At 37.4% G+C, this 19,510-nt stretch overlaps 1 protein-coding gene across 5 annotated transcripts in view; it reads right to left on the bottom strand.

Moving 5' to 3' along the window:
* Nucleotides 1–19,510, bottom strand: part of HOOK3 (hook microtubule tethering protein 3) — a 69,790-nt gene that overhangs the window by 41,338 nt on the left and 8,942 nt on the right. For 4 of the 5 annotated variants that reach the window (XM_018085953.1, XM_018085955.1, XM_008933716.3 and 1 more), the window contains exons 2-5: nucleotides 19,117–19,189; nucleotides 10,390–10,440; nucleotides 7,562–7,694; nucleotides 5,771–5,838 (exon numbers count right to left, since the gene is read on the bottom strand). In XM_018085953.1, coding sequence (XP_017941442.1) covers nucleotides 5,771–5,838; nucleotides 7,562–7,694; nucleotides 10,390–10,440; nucleotides 19,117–19,189 — 325 coding nt within the window. Of the gene's footprint in view, nucleotides 1–5,770; nucleotides 5,839–7,561; nucleotides 7,695–10,389; nucleotides 10,441–12,647; nucleotides 12,743–19,116; nucleotides 19,190–19,510 lie in introns of all 5 variants that reach the window. The other variant, XM_018085954.1, reaches the window with a different exon arrangement.

The following is a 19,510-nucleotide window of genomic DNA, read 5'->3' as shown; positions in this document are numbered from 1 at the left end:
CCTCCTCAGACCATGACAATGTTTGTCAAATTTCTTCCATTTTGTCTACATGTTTACAACGACAAAACCACTCCAAGATGAAGCATTGCATGAAGCCCAGAGTCCCTGTAACAATAATTAGAAACTCCCTAGCCTCAGAGCTGTCCCTGGAAAAATGAAGTCACGTCTTCTCCGTTACCATATATAGTGGTGTTACAAACTTGTCTATAATGTAAGGCCCTAATCTAAGATTATTATCATTTAAACAAAAATTTCCAATCCCTCCCTGCTCTGTGACAAGTCTTACATGTTTCAATTACTGCATTTCACCAGCTACTGTTAAAACGCTTTTCCAGATGACTAAAGGGATAACCCCTATTAACCAAATACTGAACTCCTCTTCCCTGTTTCATATCCCAAAACTGTTTGCAAACACTGGACACGCGTGTTCACAAGCACACAAGTAAGTTCCGCCCTCCAAGCCAGCACTTTCCAGCTGGCAGGTCCAGCTCAGCCTGCAGGGGTGTGCAACAACACGTCCCTAACTGGCCCCCCCTTTCTGGCCCGAGCACAACTTCCTATTCAGAAAACAGGCTAAACCGACCTCCACAAGACTTACAGTAAAAAGGAATACACAAGTGACCGCACAACCCACTAGAGGCCACTGTGGTGTCACTGCTCCCGTGAACTGCCGTACAGGAAGCAGGCCAAGGCCACTAATATAATCCCTATTTTCTTCAGTGAGTTTTGTCATCTCTCGCCAAACACGATGTTCTGGAGAGCCCTTAAGCAGAAACGTCCAGAAAAGAGGACATTATCTGGAGCAGGATTAAGCAGTGGAGATACGCGGTCTGGGTGTACCCTGAATGTTACACAGTACTTGTGGATTTAACTCCATGGGGTGCGTTAGGAATGTCATGGAAAGCGTGCATGAGGCACTGAGGGTGAGAGCCATAGGCACACGTGCAGATGACTGACTCAATGCAACAGGAAGCACCTTGCAATCTGATGGCCTGTGCTATGGGGGGAATGCTAAAGATGAAATCTAAGGGACTGTTTTGTGTCCATTAAGTAGCACAACCAGACAAATAACAGGAAGAATACTGACAGATAACTCACAACTGACACAGGAATCCAACTTCTGATCAACAGTTAATAATAAATTGAAGTTAAGGAGTGGGATGAAAAGGTATCAGGGCAAAGGAGTGCATCCATCTTTCCCCATACACTGGGACAATGGTTTATGCAACAAAATGTTTTGACCACACTCTGCTTCTGGATTGCCTCTACACAGTTTCTCCCCACTTAATAGGAAACACTTTACCCTAAATAGCACAGCCAACAGAGCACAACTCCACCCACCTATCCAAAATTCTCTCTCTTCAGTCAGATTTTCTGAAAATTTCAAGAAAAGTTTTACTGAATGCTGTGTCTTAGGATTCCATACAGATATGTTTGTCAACTCAAAGCACACACTACAACCTTCCATCCACCTGAAAAATACAAGGTAAGAGGCTTGCCTAGTTTCCTCCATTCTTCACTTTGTTTCTGGTCAATCAGCATTCTCTGATATTACTGAAATTTAGAGCTTGTATAATCAGTTACCTGCTCAATGGCACATGCATTATTTATTACTAATCTGATGATACTAGTAGGTTGATACTAATTTCTAAATCAAATTTACTTACTGGGTCTGCTATATATCTCCTTTACTTAAAGCTCATATTCAGAAAAACTTAATTAAATACTGCTGTACTTTCAGGGCTTCACATGCAGCCTGCAAGTGTGATATTAGAGCATGTGGAATTGAGAGGTATGGGTCAATGCCAAGACTTTTGAGTTTACAGGGGCAAACTTCATTTCATTTTTATTTCAAATAAGTTAAGAGAATAAAAAGCAGAAGGAAGTGGCCTCCTCAGTCTCCCCTTACAGCTTTAGTTTTCTTCTGGAGCAGACTACAGGAGGAATAAAGGTCTGCCTTCACGATTTTGCAGCACTGGAACTGGCCTTCAGTTCCAAGCTCACCATTTAGCTTAAGTATAGTATTATTACTCATTTTCACCTGTAACTTTAATGGAGGATGATATGCAGAAATTATAAAAAGGGGAAAAAAAGAAGTGCCAGCAAAATCAAGCAATTGCAGTAGGTGTCTACATGAGAAGAAAAACCCTGCTTAAGAGCTTCTGACAGTGAAATGCACTAGCATTTACTGTCTTTTTCCGGTTTATTTTGCATAAAAAGGTCAGTCTGGATTACAAATGGTACAATAACCTGGACAACATGATAATACTTATAATTATTTGTGTAGTTTTATGAGCAGCAGTTGTCATTCCATGTTAATCCTTTACATATGTAGCTCTTCATGCTCACAGCTTTGGTATGATATCTCACATAACACTTGAAGGTCTGCTAATCCTATATTATTAAAACCTTCACATTTTAATTGCTTTCCTTGGGAAATGTGAACAAGTTGTGTTGTCATGGATACATAAAGATTAGGGAATGGGTAAAACTATCACAAAATCTGCATGCATGAATAACCTGAATTATGAAAGCTTTTTTTTCCTCTATATGTGATTTTGCAAATGCAGCTGAACCATTCAGTTGATGATTTTAACAGTCCAAAACACTTGCTTTATCTGAAATGCTTCTTCTGTAACGATAATATTTTACAAGCTCATTTAAGTGTCCACAAAAACAATGACAAAAATCTAGCTTCTGTACTCAGGTTTTCTTTTTTGAAACATCTTTATGCTTGTTTTAAAAAGTCAAGGCTATGCATGACACTGTGTATCCTTTAAAGGAGGTGGACTTTCTTCCTCCAGTTGGTATTCAGTCTATCCTCCAGTCTATCTGTTGACAGACGCAACAAAATACTTTTGTATTATTTCCTAACTATTAAAAAACCACTTTTACTTCACACAAGACAAAGCTTTAAACAGTCAAGACAAAATAAAGCAGCGGAAAAACCCACAAAACCAAACAGTGGAAGTAACACAGTCAGTATTAACCCAGACAGTAAGTTCCTTTTCCTATTCACCCCAGGCAAGTTTTGACACTACCTCTGGTATTGTTCTGACTCTCAACTTGACCTGCACAGACACCTGCTAAGTGATCAAGTTTAGAGATGTTTTAAACAGCAAAGGTAAGTAGATTATTTGCCTCAGCTACTGTCTTCATAAATACTGAACTTTGCTGTTCAAGAAAAAGACTTGGGAAAGTGGCAGAAGAATTTCCAAAAGATGTCAAGGAAAGGAAAAGAAAAACACACAATGGCCAAAATAATTTCCGTAAGGAAAGATTTTTGGCCTTTAAAAAATCTAAACCCCATGAAATTAAAAATAACTGTAATATTATGTATATTAATACATGAAATCCTCTATCTTGTGCACAGCTTGTCTTTAGATATGTATACGTGAAGATTAGCATCTAAGAATCTAGGTGGTGGCAAGACACCAGATCAATTTGACTACACTGAACAAAATAACACTGTTATTTGTTAAAAACAAGCACTGTTAAATTTATAAAACCTTATAGAGCACAAGGTATATTTTAAACATTTAAATAAGTGAAGAAAGGAAATGCTGAAGAGTCACAAGTTATTAAAAAATAAAATAATCAACTAAAATTTAGAACATAATATGCTGCTTCTTCCATTGAGAAAATTACCTTCTACATGCAAAAAAACTAGATAAAACTTGTTCTACTGTGCCTCATGATATACTTTCCTGAGTAAGATGATTTATGAAAACCAAAGAAGCATCAAAAAAAATCTATATGCGCTCGACTGAAACAGAAAAATAAATTTCATAATACATCAGTAAAGCTTAGAGACGTCTTCTGACATACCTAATATTAAAGAAAGAGTACCTGCAATGTCAAATACTTTGGAACGTTTGGATGAGGTGACGTACAGCAACTTTTCAAACACGTACATATACCTGCTTTCCTAGGCATCTTATTTTGGTGTCTCCTACATATTGCTTGTTCCAAGTCACTTGAATTCTGAGAGCTGCTGTGAGCCCAAGAAATAGAAAATCCTCCTAAAATCCAGTGAAGTTTCACCCCATGTGAATCTGTGCTGGCTATGACCTAACTGCCAGAATAACCTTCTCCGCAATTTTACCAGGCACTGACGTGAGACAGGCCTGCAATGGCCAGCGTCTGTCTTCTTTCTCTTCTTGAAAATTTGGATAATCTTTGCCAGCTTCCAGTTGACCCTGGACTTCTCCAGACTCCAAGCCCATTAAAAAGCAGTGGAGGGAGGTCCTGTTCTCAAACTGTATCAAAGTCTGAGACGCTTTCTCACCTCTTCATTGAGCACCTGAGATCCTCCTTATTTGGTCCTGAAACGCCTTGGATTTCTAAGCAGCTTGGAAAGTAGGATTAAAATCACTCAGAACTGTGCCAGTATCTGAATGGTAAGCTTTTTGATTCAGTGAGTTTCAAAAATCTGTTCCAGAAAAACAGACCCAGTGATTTCTCCCATACTTCTACTCACCAGCTCAGAGAAAGGGCACAAACACTAAAAAACTTCAAAGTTTACTCATCAAAAATGCTGAAAACTGTGGGCTGCTTCAAATCTGGCTATTATACCAAATGAAGAAGACTTTCAGAAAAATTAAATAGGAGATTTTTAACAGAAAGAGGGAGGATAAAATAAGGTTTTCTATTTCAAGGTAGTGCAGAATACAGTGATGCTGAAATTTGGATTTAATAAAAAGCATTAGAAAGCTTCACCAAAACACTGTATTACAGTTACAAAAAATAGAAAAAAGTAAAATATCCCAAAACTCCAGCAAACTGGTGCTTGGCAGCACCGACTGGAAGATGATTGAGCGTAACAATTCTTTCAATGCTCATTTCAAAAGTCTACTCTGCATGGTTGTAGACAGCACTCCACACACAGACAACTGAATGTATGACTGCATGGTTGAAGTGATGACAGAGGACAGGGTCCCTTGTAGGCTTACTGACACCTCTTTCTACATTCAGACATTCCAGAGAAGTGAAATTGCTCTAGAGCCTAATGTGGAATTTAATTTCTCTTGTTCAGGTTCAAAAGAAATGGGATTAACAGTGGTTTCCCGCTTTCCTTAGTGGCCTGCCCCACAGTAAACCTCCATCTATGAAGACTGATAGGTATTTCACTTGTGGTCATTTTGGGCTCCTAAGAAGTCACATGGGGGGTTCAGGGCTACAGTGGCTAACACTGAGGTTTTAACCACAAATGCACTGGAGTATACTCACTAACTTGTAAAAACATAGTAGCCTATTATATTATTTCTATATATTCATATTATTTATCATTACATATCATCATTATGTATCATAACACTACAGCTGACAGAAGAATACTCTGTTCTCTAATTCTCTTCCTTTTCACTTGTCAACAAAATTTTAAAATTATTAGCAGCCCATGAAGTTTTGCAATTTCAAGGTACAAATTTTGATGAAATTCTACAGTATTTGGTTGCCCATATAAAATCAGTCTAGTGTATTTTAGGATTCACAGGGTGGGAAAGGTAAAGGAAAGGGAACCCAATATCAAAAATATCTAGAAGTTCCAGTCTTCTAGATTTAAAGAAAAGTGGGACATTCAACCAGAGTTCCTTGACATAAAGCAAGATTTTTCTAAGGAAAAAATAAGATATTTTTCCCTGTAAAAAGGCAAAATCTACACCCCTTATTTTCTTTACTTCCAACTAAGTTTTTCCAAAGTAGGAAAAAGCACATTGTTGTAAAATACTGAAAGGCAGAACTTTCATACACTGTGGGCATCCCAGCATACCTCCTGAATGGCTGTCATGACAACATGTTGAACTGATTCTTCCATCATCATTATGGTCTGGATGTATTCTGAAAAAAAAAAAAAAAAGGGCATTCTGAAACATCATGGTTAAAATTCAAGTCAGAGAACCGAAGATCAGAAGCTGCATCCTTCCTACAAAATGAGTAGGTGCCATGGATGACACTGAAATGCATAATCACCAGTCAAGTCCCACCACAACAAACTCAACAGGATTTTATCAGAAGTCTGATCAGACATAAATCCAGCTTATTTGAACTCTACAACAACCAAAAAAGTACATAATTATCTTTTCCTTCTGGCACCTCACAGTTCTGTTATAACTACTTTCACTCCTTTTCTCCATTTGTTCCCAAACTATTCAGGCTCTTCAGGTACACAATCCTTGCATAGGTTGTACTTTTCCATAAGTTTAACAATAATGCCCTGCCTTCCTACAGCATTCTCATTTCAAAGCATTTTCACATCCACTCTTGCTTTCTGTTCTTATTCCTGTGTTATCCCACAAATTAAGTCCCCCTCCACTTTTTCACTCCTCACCTATGTATGTATAGGTGTGAGTTACAGATGAGATACTTTGAGAAACAATACAGTGGTCAGAGGGGCAAATTCTGACATTTAGACTAAGTCAAGGAGTTAATGACTTGCCCAGTATAATGCAGTTTCCAGATAGATACGATCTCCTTTACACATGACCTGTATTCTTTTAATGATGTGCCTAAGGGAAAGATATTGGGGAAAAGTCACCTCTAACTAGTTAATTAGCTCATGCCAAATCTCACTCCAAGTACATAAAACTAGACTGTTCTGATATTTCAAACATGTACATTTAATGTCCAAACTGAGAGAGTAAAGGACAGACAAGAATAAGATATACTTCCCACCTGAGGGTGACAAATAGTCACCCAAAGGAAGGAAGACAATTTTACAGAAAACAGAGAGGACGGGAGGGTTAATAAACCAGTTATTTATATACTCATGGAATAACATTTCCTCTACTTTAATTAATAAGATAGCCAGACCATCTCCTGTTTAAGAGAACAAAAGTAATTTCAGAAGGAGAAACTACAGTGAGTTAGTCACCTGAGAAAATTGAAAGGGGAAACTAGCAGTAAAAGTTAAAATGAATCAAGCAAGAGGAAGACAAAAGGTCTTAAACCCTGGCTGCCACCAAAACCAGATTGAGTTAAATCAGAAAAGACATATATTTGGTGCAACTGTAACGTAAACACAGTAGAAATAGTCTTATTTTCCCAAACATGTATTTTCTATTCATATGACTATGTTTTGTGTTTTAAGTGTTTAGAATGAATGTTTGCAGTTGCTCTCAGAAACTACAGCATCCTAGATCACACCAGACACACCTTCAGGCAAAGCTTTCACCCGTGTAGCTAAGGTAATGACTGGAATGCATTCCTAAAATCAGGAGTCACACAGAATAATGCAACAATCACATATGTCCATTCTTAACTATCGCGATCTACCTCATAAATGGTTAAAAGGTAGGCCTGAGAATTTTCCTCTGTAGAGTGATTTTTCAGCTCAGCAAACCCAAATTGAAAATATGTATGTTGGAAGCAAAATCAATTCCACAGTGTGAGTCTCCAAAACTAAGGAAGCTTATAACAAAACGACAGTTACTACCCGTAGGACAAAATCATGTCACCGCGGAAAAAAACCCTACATTTGTCTCTGACAGAAACACGGGAAATAGAGTTTTTCCTCTCAGTATTTACATAACAAGCAAGAAAACATGCTTTGAAAATTTATTACCTTGCTTCTGTTCACAATTCACAGCGCATCCTAAGATAAGCTGAAGCATTCTCCCAAGCTCTGCAGCATCAGCATGCTCTCCAATTAGGTTAACATCAGGAAGGGTGAAGTCATTTATCTGTTGCCCCAGAATCTGTGTAAAGACCCAGTAATTACATGGCTGTATCACTGCACATATACATACACACACATCTTGTACAATGATGATTCATAATCAACAAGAGCAGTTCACTCTTACTTTAAATCCACCTTTAAAACAAAGTATATTGCCTAACATCCAAATATTAAATCATACTGTTTGACACAAATAATATTTAGGAGAAGACAAACATGACCAACACGACACTTATGAGCATCGACTCATAAGCAACTATGAGTTACACACTTGGCAAGATTTTTTTTCTTCAGATAAGAAGGTAACAAAAGCAGGCCACCACACGGATAATTGATTTTTTTTTAAAGCACTCCATTAAAAAAAACCCAACACCTAAAAACACCTCATGTAGCATAAAGTATTATACACAAATCTGACATTTCTTACTACTATAAAGCCAAGAAATTAAATATTTCACCTATACAATACATATGTCTAACACTGACAGGTGAAAAATATAAGCAAAAAACTCAGATCACTAAGCCTTGCACTTCTAGCAAATGTAAGGATAACTTGCAAGTCTCACAGCTAAGAGAGATGTTCCATGGAAGATAATCTCAGTTAGTAGTACAATGATATGTAATTAAACAGCCCACATGCAGAAGAAAGAAAAAAACCAACAAAACAAAAGCCCATGTGACTCACAATAGTGTTATCTGATTTATCATTAAGACTACATTAATGATTGTCAGTAGATGGAATTAAACAATTCTGCTAAATTGCTCTTTATTGAAGAGAGGCTTGAAAATATGAATATGAAATTTGGAATTAAAACACATCTATGACACATTAATTGCAGATAAAAAGAAACTAACTTCTTAAACAGGGTGTAATAAGGAAACAATGACTATAGAGGGAATCAGTCGTTTGCTGCTTGCCCTTTATGTGCAATACTTGAGAAAACAAGAGACTAGGTAAAGGTATTTAGAAAAAGTATGTAATGTATATGAAGACCACAAAGAAAACAAGGCACTCAGAAGTTTTCTAGAGTTGGGTTTTGTGGGAGTGTTGTGGTTGAGTTTTTCTTGTTGTGTTTGGTGCTTTTTGTGTTGTGGAATTTTTTAAACAGTTTTCTCAAAGAATTAGTTTCAACACTGCTAAAAATATCTGTATACTTTAAAGGATCCAAACTCATTCCTGTTCGGAAAAAAAAAAAAAAACAAACCTGAAAGAAATACGAAAATGGAGGATAGACTTTTGCAGTAACTATTTTGAGACGAAAAAGAGCATTTAACCCTTTTTCAAAACGTTACAAAATACCTTTGAAAACTAAGTAAATATCTTTACAAAAAAATTTTAAAAATTTCAGTTCCAGAGGAGTAGAATTCTGCAGCAAGATTAGTGGGGTATAACAAAGCATGCGAGCCATAAATAGTTAACTTTGGCTTCTTGTTCTTCCATAGTATAATTGATAAAGACAGCAATGTAACATAGCTATTGAAAGACTGTCCTCCTGAACACAACACAAATTTCTGAATTCTGGAGAAGGGAAAATGTTAGCATATACATTTTTCAAAGTCTTTTAGCTACATCAGGTAAAATCCACATGCAATCACACCTATATTTTAGTACAAGGTGGCTCTAGGAGAAGGAATCAGATTGAGGAAAACATAAGCAGGATTCATGGTAGAATCCTGTCATCTCAACTATCACCACCAGCATCGCCTCCCTCAGCAGAAAAAAAAAAAAGAAACTAAACCAAAATCCAGTCAGACTTATAAATGTGCATTACCTTTGCAGAAGTTAGTCAGCTTGAAACAGCTCAGAACTTGCCTAGTAGTAAAGTTTTCACACCAGAGACTTAATCATCATACATACTAACCAGTCAAAAAGAAGTTTGCATCACTTTGTCTTAGTAATATTAATTTTCCATAACAAAAACCCAATGTTTCTTTTTAGTATTTCCAGTTATGACCAGCTTGCCTAACCACCAATTTTCAACATTTATTTCAACATGGACATCTAACCATTTGCTGAATGGTTCATAAGTCTAACTTTTTTTTTGAAAGACTTCAGTTTATTAACAAATAACTTAATCTCTGAAGTATTTATGAGAAGCTAATATTTTGAGACAAGCATAGATTTTGTGCTGCAGCCTGTACAGATCAATTTGCCTCAAAACATCACTGAAACTGAAAGCATATTTCAGCTGAAGATTCACCACTGGAAAAAATACTGTATTCTGACTCCTCTGTAATGGTTAATTTCTGAGTTTGCTCAGAATAAGAGAAAATGCCACGGGGTGACTCCAATATTCCAGAATTAAAATATTTCATATAAAATCTTAATGTGGGGAGAGGTAAGAAACGCTTTACTCTCTCTCCTTACGAGAAAAATAAGGGAAAAGCCAGACTTTAACTGCAGAGGAGGAGGGGAAAAAAAAAAATCAAACACAGGTACTGTTGAAGTCCATGACCAGAACATACTCGGTAAGGCCATCTAATGTTTGTATGACAGAATTTGCACATCAGGCTTCCCTGGGACCTCTGAGTAGTCAATAAAACAGGTGAGAAGTTTTAGAGAAGGCTAAGACTAGAGAACAGGCCACGAATCACTATCTATGCCAAGAAAACATCAGTACTTCACTTGTAGAATACAATTTATATTCAACCAGTTAACTAAAATATGTAACTATAAAGGTATGTAGATGTAGATTATTTAAAACCATTCTTACCTCATGATTGTAATCCAATATTCCTTTCAAAATTTTCTTCAGGTTGCTTACCTATTTGACAAGAAGGAGGAAGTACAATAAATACAGGAGATAAATTACAGAGAAATGATCTTAAAGTAAGTAATCACAGAGGAATCACACAAAAGAAGCATATAATTACATAATCATGAAATTTATGCAATAGTCTCTTATGATCAGACTTCCAGACAGGATCACAAATCTTTATTAATTGAAAGAACCCATTTCTATTTATGAAAACGATCACATTGTCTTGGAGAGGCTTTAGATCAAATTTTAAAGCACGAATTTTTTTTGAGTACTTGTTTATCTTAGGATTATCTTTGTATCCAGAAGTTGAAGCATTCTTTTCCTCCTTTCTTCTCTTGAAGTATCCTAGTAATCCACTCTCTGCAGAGGTAAACCTCTTCTTCCAAACCAAAACCAGCTATTGCTCAACATTCTCCTTTATTCCCAACCAATGTAAATTTAAATTGTTATCTTTCTCAATAATTATTCCTCTTAGTTCTTTCATTTTTATTCTTCTCATTCCCTCCCCACCCCCCTCTCAGTTCTTACAATTGAATGTCTGTCTTACAGTACCAAGGCAAAATTCACATTTCTCAGTGATGACTTCACTGCTGTACAAAGGTAGCTTCTGTTCACTTGCATAACCAAAGGCACCAGTTAAGTGTCTCCTGCTGTACAGAATCTATGCCACATTTCCCTAGTACTGAATACTGCTCCCTTTCCAAAAGCCCATTTGCATCACACCTCTGAGAATAAAGGGTGTGTTTAAAATTATAAAAATGCCCAGTGGGTCTCGTAGGTGAAATTTAGACCAAAAAAAAGCTGAAAGTTACTTTACTGAAAGTAACTTCAACAGATTACCACCAATTTATGGCCAAGTATTTAGGCAAAGAATTCAGATAATAGTAGCAGTGCACTGTTTCCTGGGATGGAGGAGCAGTTGAGGGAGCTGGGGTTGTTTAGCTTGGAGAAAAGGAAGCTTAGGGGTGACTTTATCACCTTCTGCAGCTACTTGAAAGGGTGTTGTATCTAGGGAGTTTGTCAAGTTGTGCCAGGGCAGGTATAGGTTGGGTATTAGGAAGCATATTTTCACCAAAAAGAGTTATCAAGCATCGGAATAGGCTGCCCAGGGAAGCGACTGAGTCACCATCCCTGGGGTGTGCAAAGAGGTGTGAATGAGATGCACAGATATGGTGCGTTGGGACATGGCTTATGGGTGGCCTTGGCAGGGTTGGGTTTATGGTTTGATTCTACGATCTTAAGGATCTTTTCTGGCCTAAATGATCCTATGACTCCATGAAATCTAAACAGGATCTGCAGAGAATGAAAGTGATTGAAATAGGACTCACAAAGGTCTGTTGCTGACTGCAGTAGCCACAGCAGCAAGCTGAAACTATAATGAAGGGAGAGCAAAACCTCTCAAGTTCCAACTGTCTTTGAAGCCCACAATAACTTTTAGACTCTTGACTGCATTCCAGAAATACTCAATTAGGAGATTCTGTCCACTGACAGAAGTCATTTACCTTTCAAACGATATGATGAAGCAGTGTTAGGAGACATGATACTGAAATCCAGGGACAAACTCAACACTTCAACACAGTCAACAGACAAAACGAGGTGATGAAAGCAAAATCCAAACTCGAGAAAGGAACAGACTACATACACACACTAAAAGATTTTTGCCATGAGATCCACAGTGATAACATCTGATTACCTTACTCCTATTAATCCACTCCTCTTTGGAAAGAAGCACCAGAAACTGATCCCTTATTAAGATGTAAGAACATTTTTGTCTTCAAAATCACTGAATTTTAAGTGACGCAAGAAACAAAAGCTCATTTGGACTTGAAAAGCGACACATCAAATACTCTGACAACCTAGAATGAGAACTGGAGATGCTACTTCATAGTAAGTATATAACAACATTTACTGTCCCTCCCATAACAACATAATAATTAGTTTACACCTTCTACTCTGGAACATACACTTTTTCTGCACTACCCAGCATGTTTCTGTAGGAGCTACAACTATCTCTTAGCTATCTGCCCAAAAGCAAGCACCACCACCACTCAAATGCGATGCACAATCATAACCAAAGTCTGCAACAGATTTAAGAATCTAAAGAAATTAAGAAATTTTATTTTTATGTCAAATCACCACAAAGAATACTGCGCTGATTGGAACATAATTTTCAAACTTGATTCATTAAAATCTTCCAGTTTGTAATTTACCTGAGTCTGCTGCAGAAAGAGCCACAGAAACGCAAAGGCCATGTTGCAGAATTTAAGTCCAGTTTACCGATGAGAACATTGTGAGGAACCTTGAACTTGAACATAATCCCAAAAAAATGAGAAACAAAAAGGAAAGTATCCACCTATGAAATACTTCATTTCCCCTTTCCTTGTGAGCATTTTTTAAGTAAAAGCCCTTAAACACAAAGAGTCATCTTCATCTATATAACCTTCATAAAGCTTAGAGTTGAGATACTGGAACAAAACCAATATTGATCAAAATCTGTCACAAAAACCAGCACATAGGGCAGAATCCTTGGAAAAAGAGAACAACAAACAAAATCAAAAAGAAATCTTGACTTTGCAATCCTATTTTATTCCACTGTCAACCAACAGTATTAGCAACTTGTTTTCAAGAATTAACTGTACCATCTTTATATCTGGCACGTAATCAGTCAACTGTGAGGGTAAAGCAGTTTCTTTATAGACTGGTTTAAACTTAACAATGATTTTCAGTATTACTCAGAGGGCTCTCAACTTTTTTTTTTTTAAACTCATTTGCAGTGAATATACTTAGATGGTTCTACTGCCACCAGCAGAGAATCATCACAGAGAAACTATCACCAATGTTTTGTACTTTGAGATTCAACTCAGCAGCTCCACTAACATTTCTGAGGTCATAGCACAAGGAAGGCAGAGTGTAAGCAGCTGAATGAAAATGAACAGCCTGAGAAAGTATAAAAGACAACCAATTAGATTGGAAATCTAATCACATCAGGTGATGGTTGCTCAGAATTATTTTTCTCTTTCTTAAGCACATGGGGAAAACCTAACTCTAGTTAATGAAGACCATTAAATTATGCAATGACAGAACACAACAGATAGAATTTCAAATATCAACCATGACTATTAAGTGCCATATCATCCTTTGGACATCAGCCCATGACTACATGGGATGGCTGTTTGCTTGCATCAGCAATGTGACTTCCTCCTTTTCCATACAAAGCACATACACTACCCTCCCAATCCCTTTTAACATCCATTCCCTGCATCCATACCTCTGTTGGAAAACACATGAAACTTCCTAGGGTAAAAAAAAGTCACAACTATGCTCAAAAGCTGTTGCAGCTCACAACAGATGGACCATTAGGTGTTTCTAGACAAATCTCCATTTTCAATCTCTTTTTCCATCTGCCCTTTCTGTTTTATTTCCCCAATCTCCTTTTACAAAGGGGGGGAGCTATTGCATCCACAAAGGCAACCTGCATGTTCTCAATCCTTCTTTGGACACTTAAATTTCACTAATATCCACAGCAGAGCTGTGTGAGTGTTCTCCATGTTCAATTATCACTACCCTCTCAGGTAGTAGCCATCTGGCTATAGTATAGTACTACATACTCAGCACACAGCTTTCAGTAAGAGATTGACCCTTAGAACACAGCATTAACCTGATAAACTGACTGGAATGAATGCAGGGATGATGCAATCTGGCAACACCATACAACCCAATGTTTGGTCTTTTTCTCTCCTATTTTTCTTTTATTCTCACCTGTCATATGAAATCTCTATTTATTTAGTTACAATTTACTCTCTGTTTCCAACCTCAGGTCTGTCTAGATTTCTCTCTTTATGAATTTAGTTGTGTAACGAAGGGAAAGCCTGATGAAGTGAACAGAAGAAAATGCCCTTAAGCTTGTGATGGTTGACAGAAAGGGGGCATGGGTTATCTAACCTTTTGTTTTTTCTCCAACATCATAACAGCCAGCCCCCAATTTTGCATTATTTCTTAGTATGACTGAAATCCTGTTTGTGCTGAAAACCCTGTGTGAATTGACTTATTTTTGTTTATTTCAGATCCTGAGTAACCTCTGGAAGTGTTGCTATGGCACACTCTCAAGCGTTTCAAGAATTCAGATATCTCATTAAGGTGCATTCTTCCCATCTGCACTTAAAAGGGGGGTGAGGGGTGAGAAGGGATAGGTGGGTGTGGGAGTGTGGGTGGGGAGGGAGCCTGTGCATGCAGCGTTTGCATCGTTCCCACCACACACATTAGGTTTCTGACTTATACTGCATTTTGCAGAAGCATGTCTCATTGCTGATTACAGATGGAACCTAGAGAAAGACTATATCACTAGCTTTGGGGGCTATCCCCCTTCAGACTGTCTTCTACAGAAAGAAAATCCCCAGAAGAACATATACAGCCACATCCTTGACAAGGAAAGAAAAATTAAATGCGGGTCTGAACACAGACAGCAGTCCCACATGCAACTTATATTTGGAGATGCTGTTGACTTAGGAATTAAGGGTATATCAAAAGAGAATTAAATATATCAGTTGCTAATTATCTTTGTGACACAAATGAATGCTGGCTTACAATACACCTATAATCTCTGCTTCTTGCTTGAAGAAAAAAAAACATTCACATGACAGGCTTCCACCCATAACAGATAAAAACCCTTTAAAAGGATGCTGATGAATAAGTTCTCCTTACCCTGCAAAAGAACAAGAAAGTAGTAGCAAAACAATGCTGTACACTGAAAACTAGCTTCCACTGCTCCACCAGTCAAGCCAGCTTGTACTGTAGAAGAATTCAGAGCAAAAACAACTGTACTACTGCAGGGAGTCAAAATTAATTCTCAAAAATCATGTTTGTTTACTTGCAGCATTCATTGGTTATTCCATTTTGCAATATTATACCAAACAGGTATCACTCAAACTGTACTAGTTGCAGAAAGTCTAGTGGCTCCTGCTGTTTGAACGTGCTATTCAGTACTGGAACAAACACAGCTTGCTACTATATACATCAATAAAACTGTACTTTAAACTGATGCTGTAGTCTGAATGCCAAAGCAAAAAGTCCAGAAGTCAAAAATCAAGGAAATAATATATTTCCTTTCTTTTCCAAGTTTCCCACACTGAATAGAAAGGGAGGAAAAAAGGGGTGACAATTTTATCCCATACCTCAGAGAGTCAACAGTTTATTCTGTAATTGCCAAAACTGACATGTGTGTACCAAATCAATAACTTGTACCTTGATTAAGGAATTTTATTCCTGGAAAATTTTAGCAACAGAATTCCTTTCTATGCTGTCTTCCATTTTCAATAAAGGTTTTATGTTCAAGATGTCATCTTCTTCAGCATGAAATGCTAGGTTGTACACAATTTAAACTCTGACTATATTCAAGCATTCAGTTGTACATAATGAAAGAGATAATGGGTTTGCCTTTTATTTTTTTAACCATCATAAAATTGCAGATGACAAGTAAGTTTCTTTGTTGCCCAAAGGAAGACACAAGCTGTTCTGCATGCTGATGTATGCAACCCTGAAGAAGTAACAAGTTTCTCTACTAAACACTGGTCAGCTGTAAAAACTAGAATGTTTGCTGAATGGTTCCTACTTTGCAAGTCCCCTGAGTTCTAACATTTCCCTTTTTCTATCCTGTGCATTTCTCAATCTCTCAAGTCTGGCAACTTGCCCTGAAACCAAGAACGTAAAAAGATCCTTGTGAATTTATCCATTTCTTTTAAACTGGTACAGCAACAGGAAAAATATTTTTAATGACCGCATTATTGCAGTTATCAGAAAATGAACTGCTAAACAAAAAAAATAATGAAAGCTGAGCCATATATTCTTGTTATTCTCCATACAGGACAACACACAATTTAAAATTAATAATCACATCACTCATTACCTTCTCCCAGGTAACAAGTGACAGGACAGGACAGGAGAAAAGGAAATAGCCTAATGTTGCACCAGGGGAATTTTGGATTAAATACCAGGAAAAAACTTTCATGGAAAGTGTTGTAGAACATTGGAACAGACAGCTCAGCCAAGTGGTGGAGTCACCATCCCTGGAAGTGTTCAAAAAATATGCAGATATGGCATTTGGGGACACATTGTAATGGTGAACATGGTAGTGGCACTAGGTTGACAGTTACATTTGATCTTAAATGTCTTTTCCAAGGCTTAATAAGTCTATGATTCTATCATTTTCTGAGTACTTCTATCAACAGTGATTAGGAGGGCTGTGTCAGGCCTACACTTACCTCTGCAGGCCCTCCTAACCACAGTTTCACAAAGCAGAACTACCTGCACGTTACATTTTGGATTGTTTTTATATATGTTCCCCTCCCAGACTGGCTCCTTCACTGAGAGCTTGTACATGTGGTGACTATTATACCATATGGTGTCAGAGGCAAAGAGTGACTGTGTTCAGCAAAAGGAATGTAATGCAGTCATTATCACGACTTGTGAGGCAGTGAGGTAATCCAGTTATCAATTCTCATGGCACTTCTTAAAACATGAAAGGAAATCTGCAATATGGAGTCATTCAAGTATGCTGTCTACATGTTACATCTAGTAACAAACATACGCCTAAAAGAAGGCTGCAGTGATTGGGGAGGTCAGTCTTCTCCCAGTTAGCAAGTGACAGGACAAGAGGAAATGGCCTCAAGTTGTACCAGGGGAAGTTTAGATGGGCTGTTAGGAAAAAATCCTTCACCAAAAAGGTTATGTAGCACTGGAGCAGGCTGCCCAAGGAAGTGGTGGAGCCACCATCCCAGAGGTATTTAGATGTGTAGATGTGCCACTTGGGGACATGGTTTAGTGGTGGACTTGGCAGTGCTGAGTTAACAGTTGGACTTGATGATCTTAAAAGTCTTTTCCAGCCTAAATGATTCTATGAATAGAAATGCACAGACTGAAGTGTTCCCACAAGCCAGACTATAAATGACTGATTGGTTGATAGACATCTACTAATAATGTTTACTCACATATAAAGAAGAACACTTGGCAAAGTATAGGATTACTCTTCTGGTTAAAAAAATAAGAGTTAAAGTATCACACTTATGTCTTCTAGTATTCTTCATGAAAAGGGAAGTGCTGTACAAAAAGCTGGATTATACATCTTTTTTAAACAAAAAAATAATAAGTCTTTAGTTCTTGTTTACACAGATACATGAAAAACAAGATGGAATGACATCAGAAAGAAACTGAAATTTGACCCGATGTTTTTCCACTGTCAGTCACATAAGGAAGTTACTAGATTGCTCAGCTTTTTTTTTTTTTTCACACCTGCTAAGCCTTGCATCTGCCAAATTGGTGGGAGACATAAAAAAATATTTATTCCTCAAGCTCCATATGACAGCTACAGAAGCTGCTGCTCTGCTTTCAATCAGCTGAAATGCTATTATAACAAACAGTTCTCAATTTGTTGTTCTCCACATTTAACAGCAAAGACTTAAAAAATTAATACTTAGAAAAAAAACCCAAAGAAATATTTTACAGAAAAGTAAAATCTTGTATCCAGCTGTTCACTTGCAATTCCATACACTTCTTTGGAAAGGTCATTTAAATGAACTGCTCTACATGCAGCAGAACTCAAAAGAGTTTTAAAGCTTTTTTAGGGATGATGCCCTTTATTCATCAGTCAATATATCCTCATCAATTTACCCACATTTTTGCTGGCAGCCCTACTAGACAAAACATTCTAAAGCATTCCAGACTTGCACACAGCTGGCCAGACAGCACAGACCATGCCGATAGGTCTACTGACTAAATCAAAACATACACAGCAGCAGTGTGCTCCATCTTTGTCTCAGGCAATTCAGCCAGTGATGCTGACAATGCCTGCAAGTACTAAAGCATTTCACAGCTGTAGCCATTCCTGAGATGCTCAGAATGGTTTTTGGTGGCTGGAACACAGGAAACATGAACTAACAGTCAAACCATAACTGCTCTGTTTTCCCAATTAGTCAGGCTAAAAATGGAAATTCAGAAAGGTGCATAGATCACTCTCTGAACAAAACTACTCAGAAACTACACTACATGTACAACTGTGTCTTTGGGTTCTAAAGCAAAATGTTCCTCAGTCATAGAACTGGAAACCTGATTGCCTTAAGGTTTGCAGAGAAAGTACTAGAATGCCAAGTGATACAAATGACCCAGAAAAAAGACTGTGGTGGAAAACCATGCTGAGTAGAAACACAGAAAAAACGCAACTTCCTCTCCTAAAGCTCAGCAGTTCTGCAGAAATGAAAAAGTAAAAGGAAGAAACACTTTGCCATTTTTCTTTAAATATATTGCTTATTAAGCTCCTCTTTTTATGCAGCTGCTTCTCAGAGCTCCTTTTTTAAAGCTACTTTCATACTGTGCATTAAAAAGAAAAATCTTTCATTCAACATCTGAAAAACAAGAGAGGTAATTGATGCATAAAATTTGTTTTAATATTTTCCTTTTAAATCACCAAAACCTATTTACAAGTTCAAAATATCTTTTCTTTGCTAAACTGTGCAGTCCTAAAACAACATAAGAAATTTAAAATCGAATAAATGTAACTAAAACAGTTGAAAATTCAAAATTATGTACTATAAAGCAAGGTCTTAATCTGGAAATATGCTAGTGTTTAGGCACAATACTGTATTAAAGACTGAAATAGAGATTCGCAGACAAGCAAAGTAATTCAAATACCTTCAGCCTCCAATTATCTCCTACTTCTGTTTTGATTCTGTTCAGCCAATTTTCATCGAAGTAAGCAGGGTCTCTGAAACACAAAGAGTGTAGAGTATTCATTAAAAACAGGTTAGAGAAACTGTGAGTACACCTTAGTCATTAAGCCCCAATCCCAGGCTTGAGGTCATTTAAATGACTACCTCTTCTGTCTGACACATTGCCTGAATATAGCTGTTCAGAATCCTGTTACTACTCATTTTTCTAAGACCTTGCACCCTGGTGATGGCATAGCTTCATTTGTGTGCCATGGGCAATCAATGCTTTTGACAAAGCTGCTGTACTTGGAACGTATTATGCCGCTTTTTCCTCCATAAATCCTACCTCTAATTTCTCCTCTGGTGCTGGAGTAATA

Source organism: Manacus vitellinus, unplaced genomic scaffold (genome assembly GCF_001715985.3).
Source record: "Manacus vitellinus isolate BGI_N305 unplaced genomic scaffold, ASM171598v3 scaffold_9_pilon, whole genome shotgun sequence".
NCBI classification, from domain to species: Eukaryota; Metazoa; Chordata; class Aves; order Passeriformes; family Pipridae; genus Manacus; species Manacus vitellinus.
This window is presented reverse-complemented; position numbering and strand designations above follow the sequence as displayed.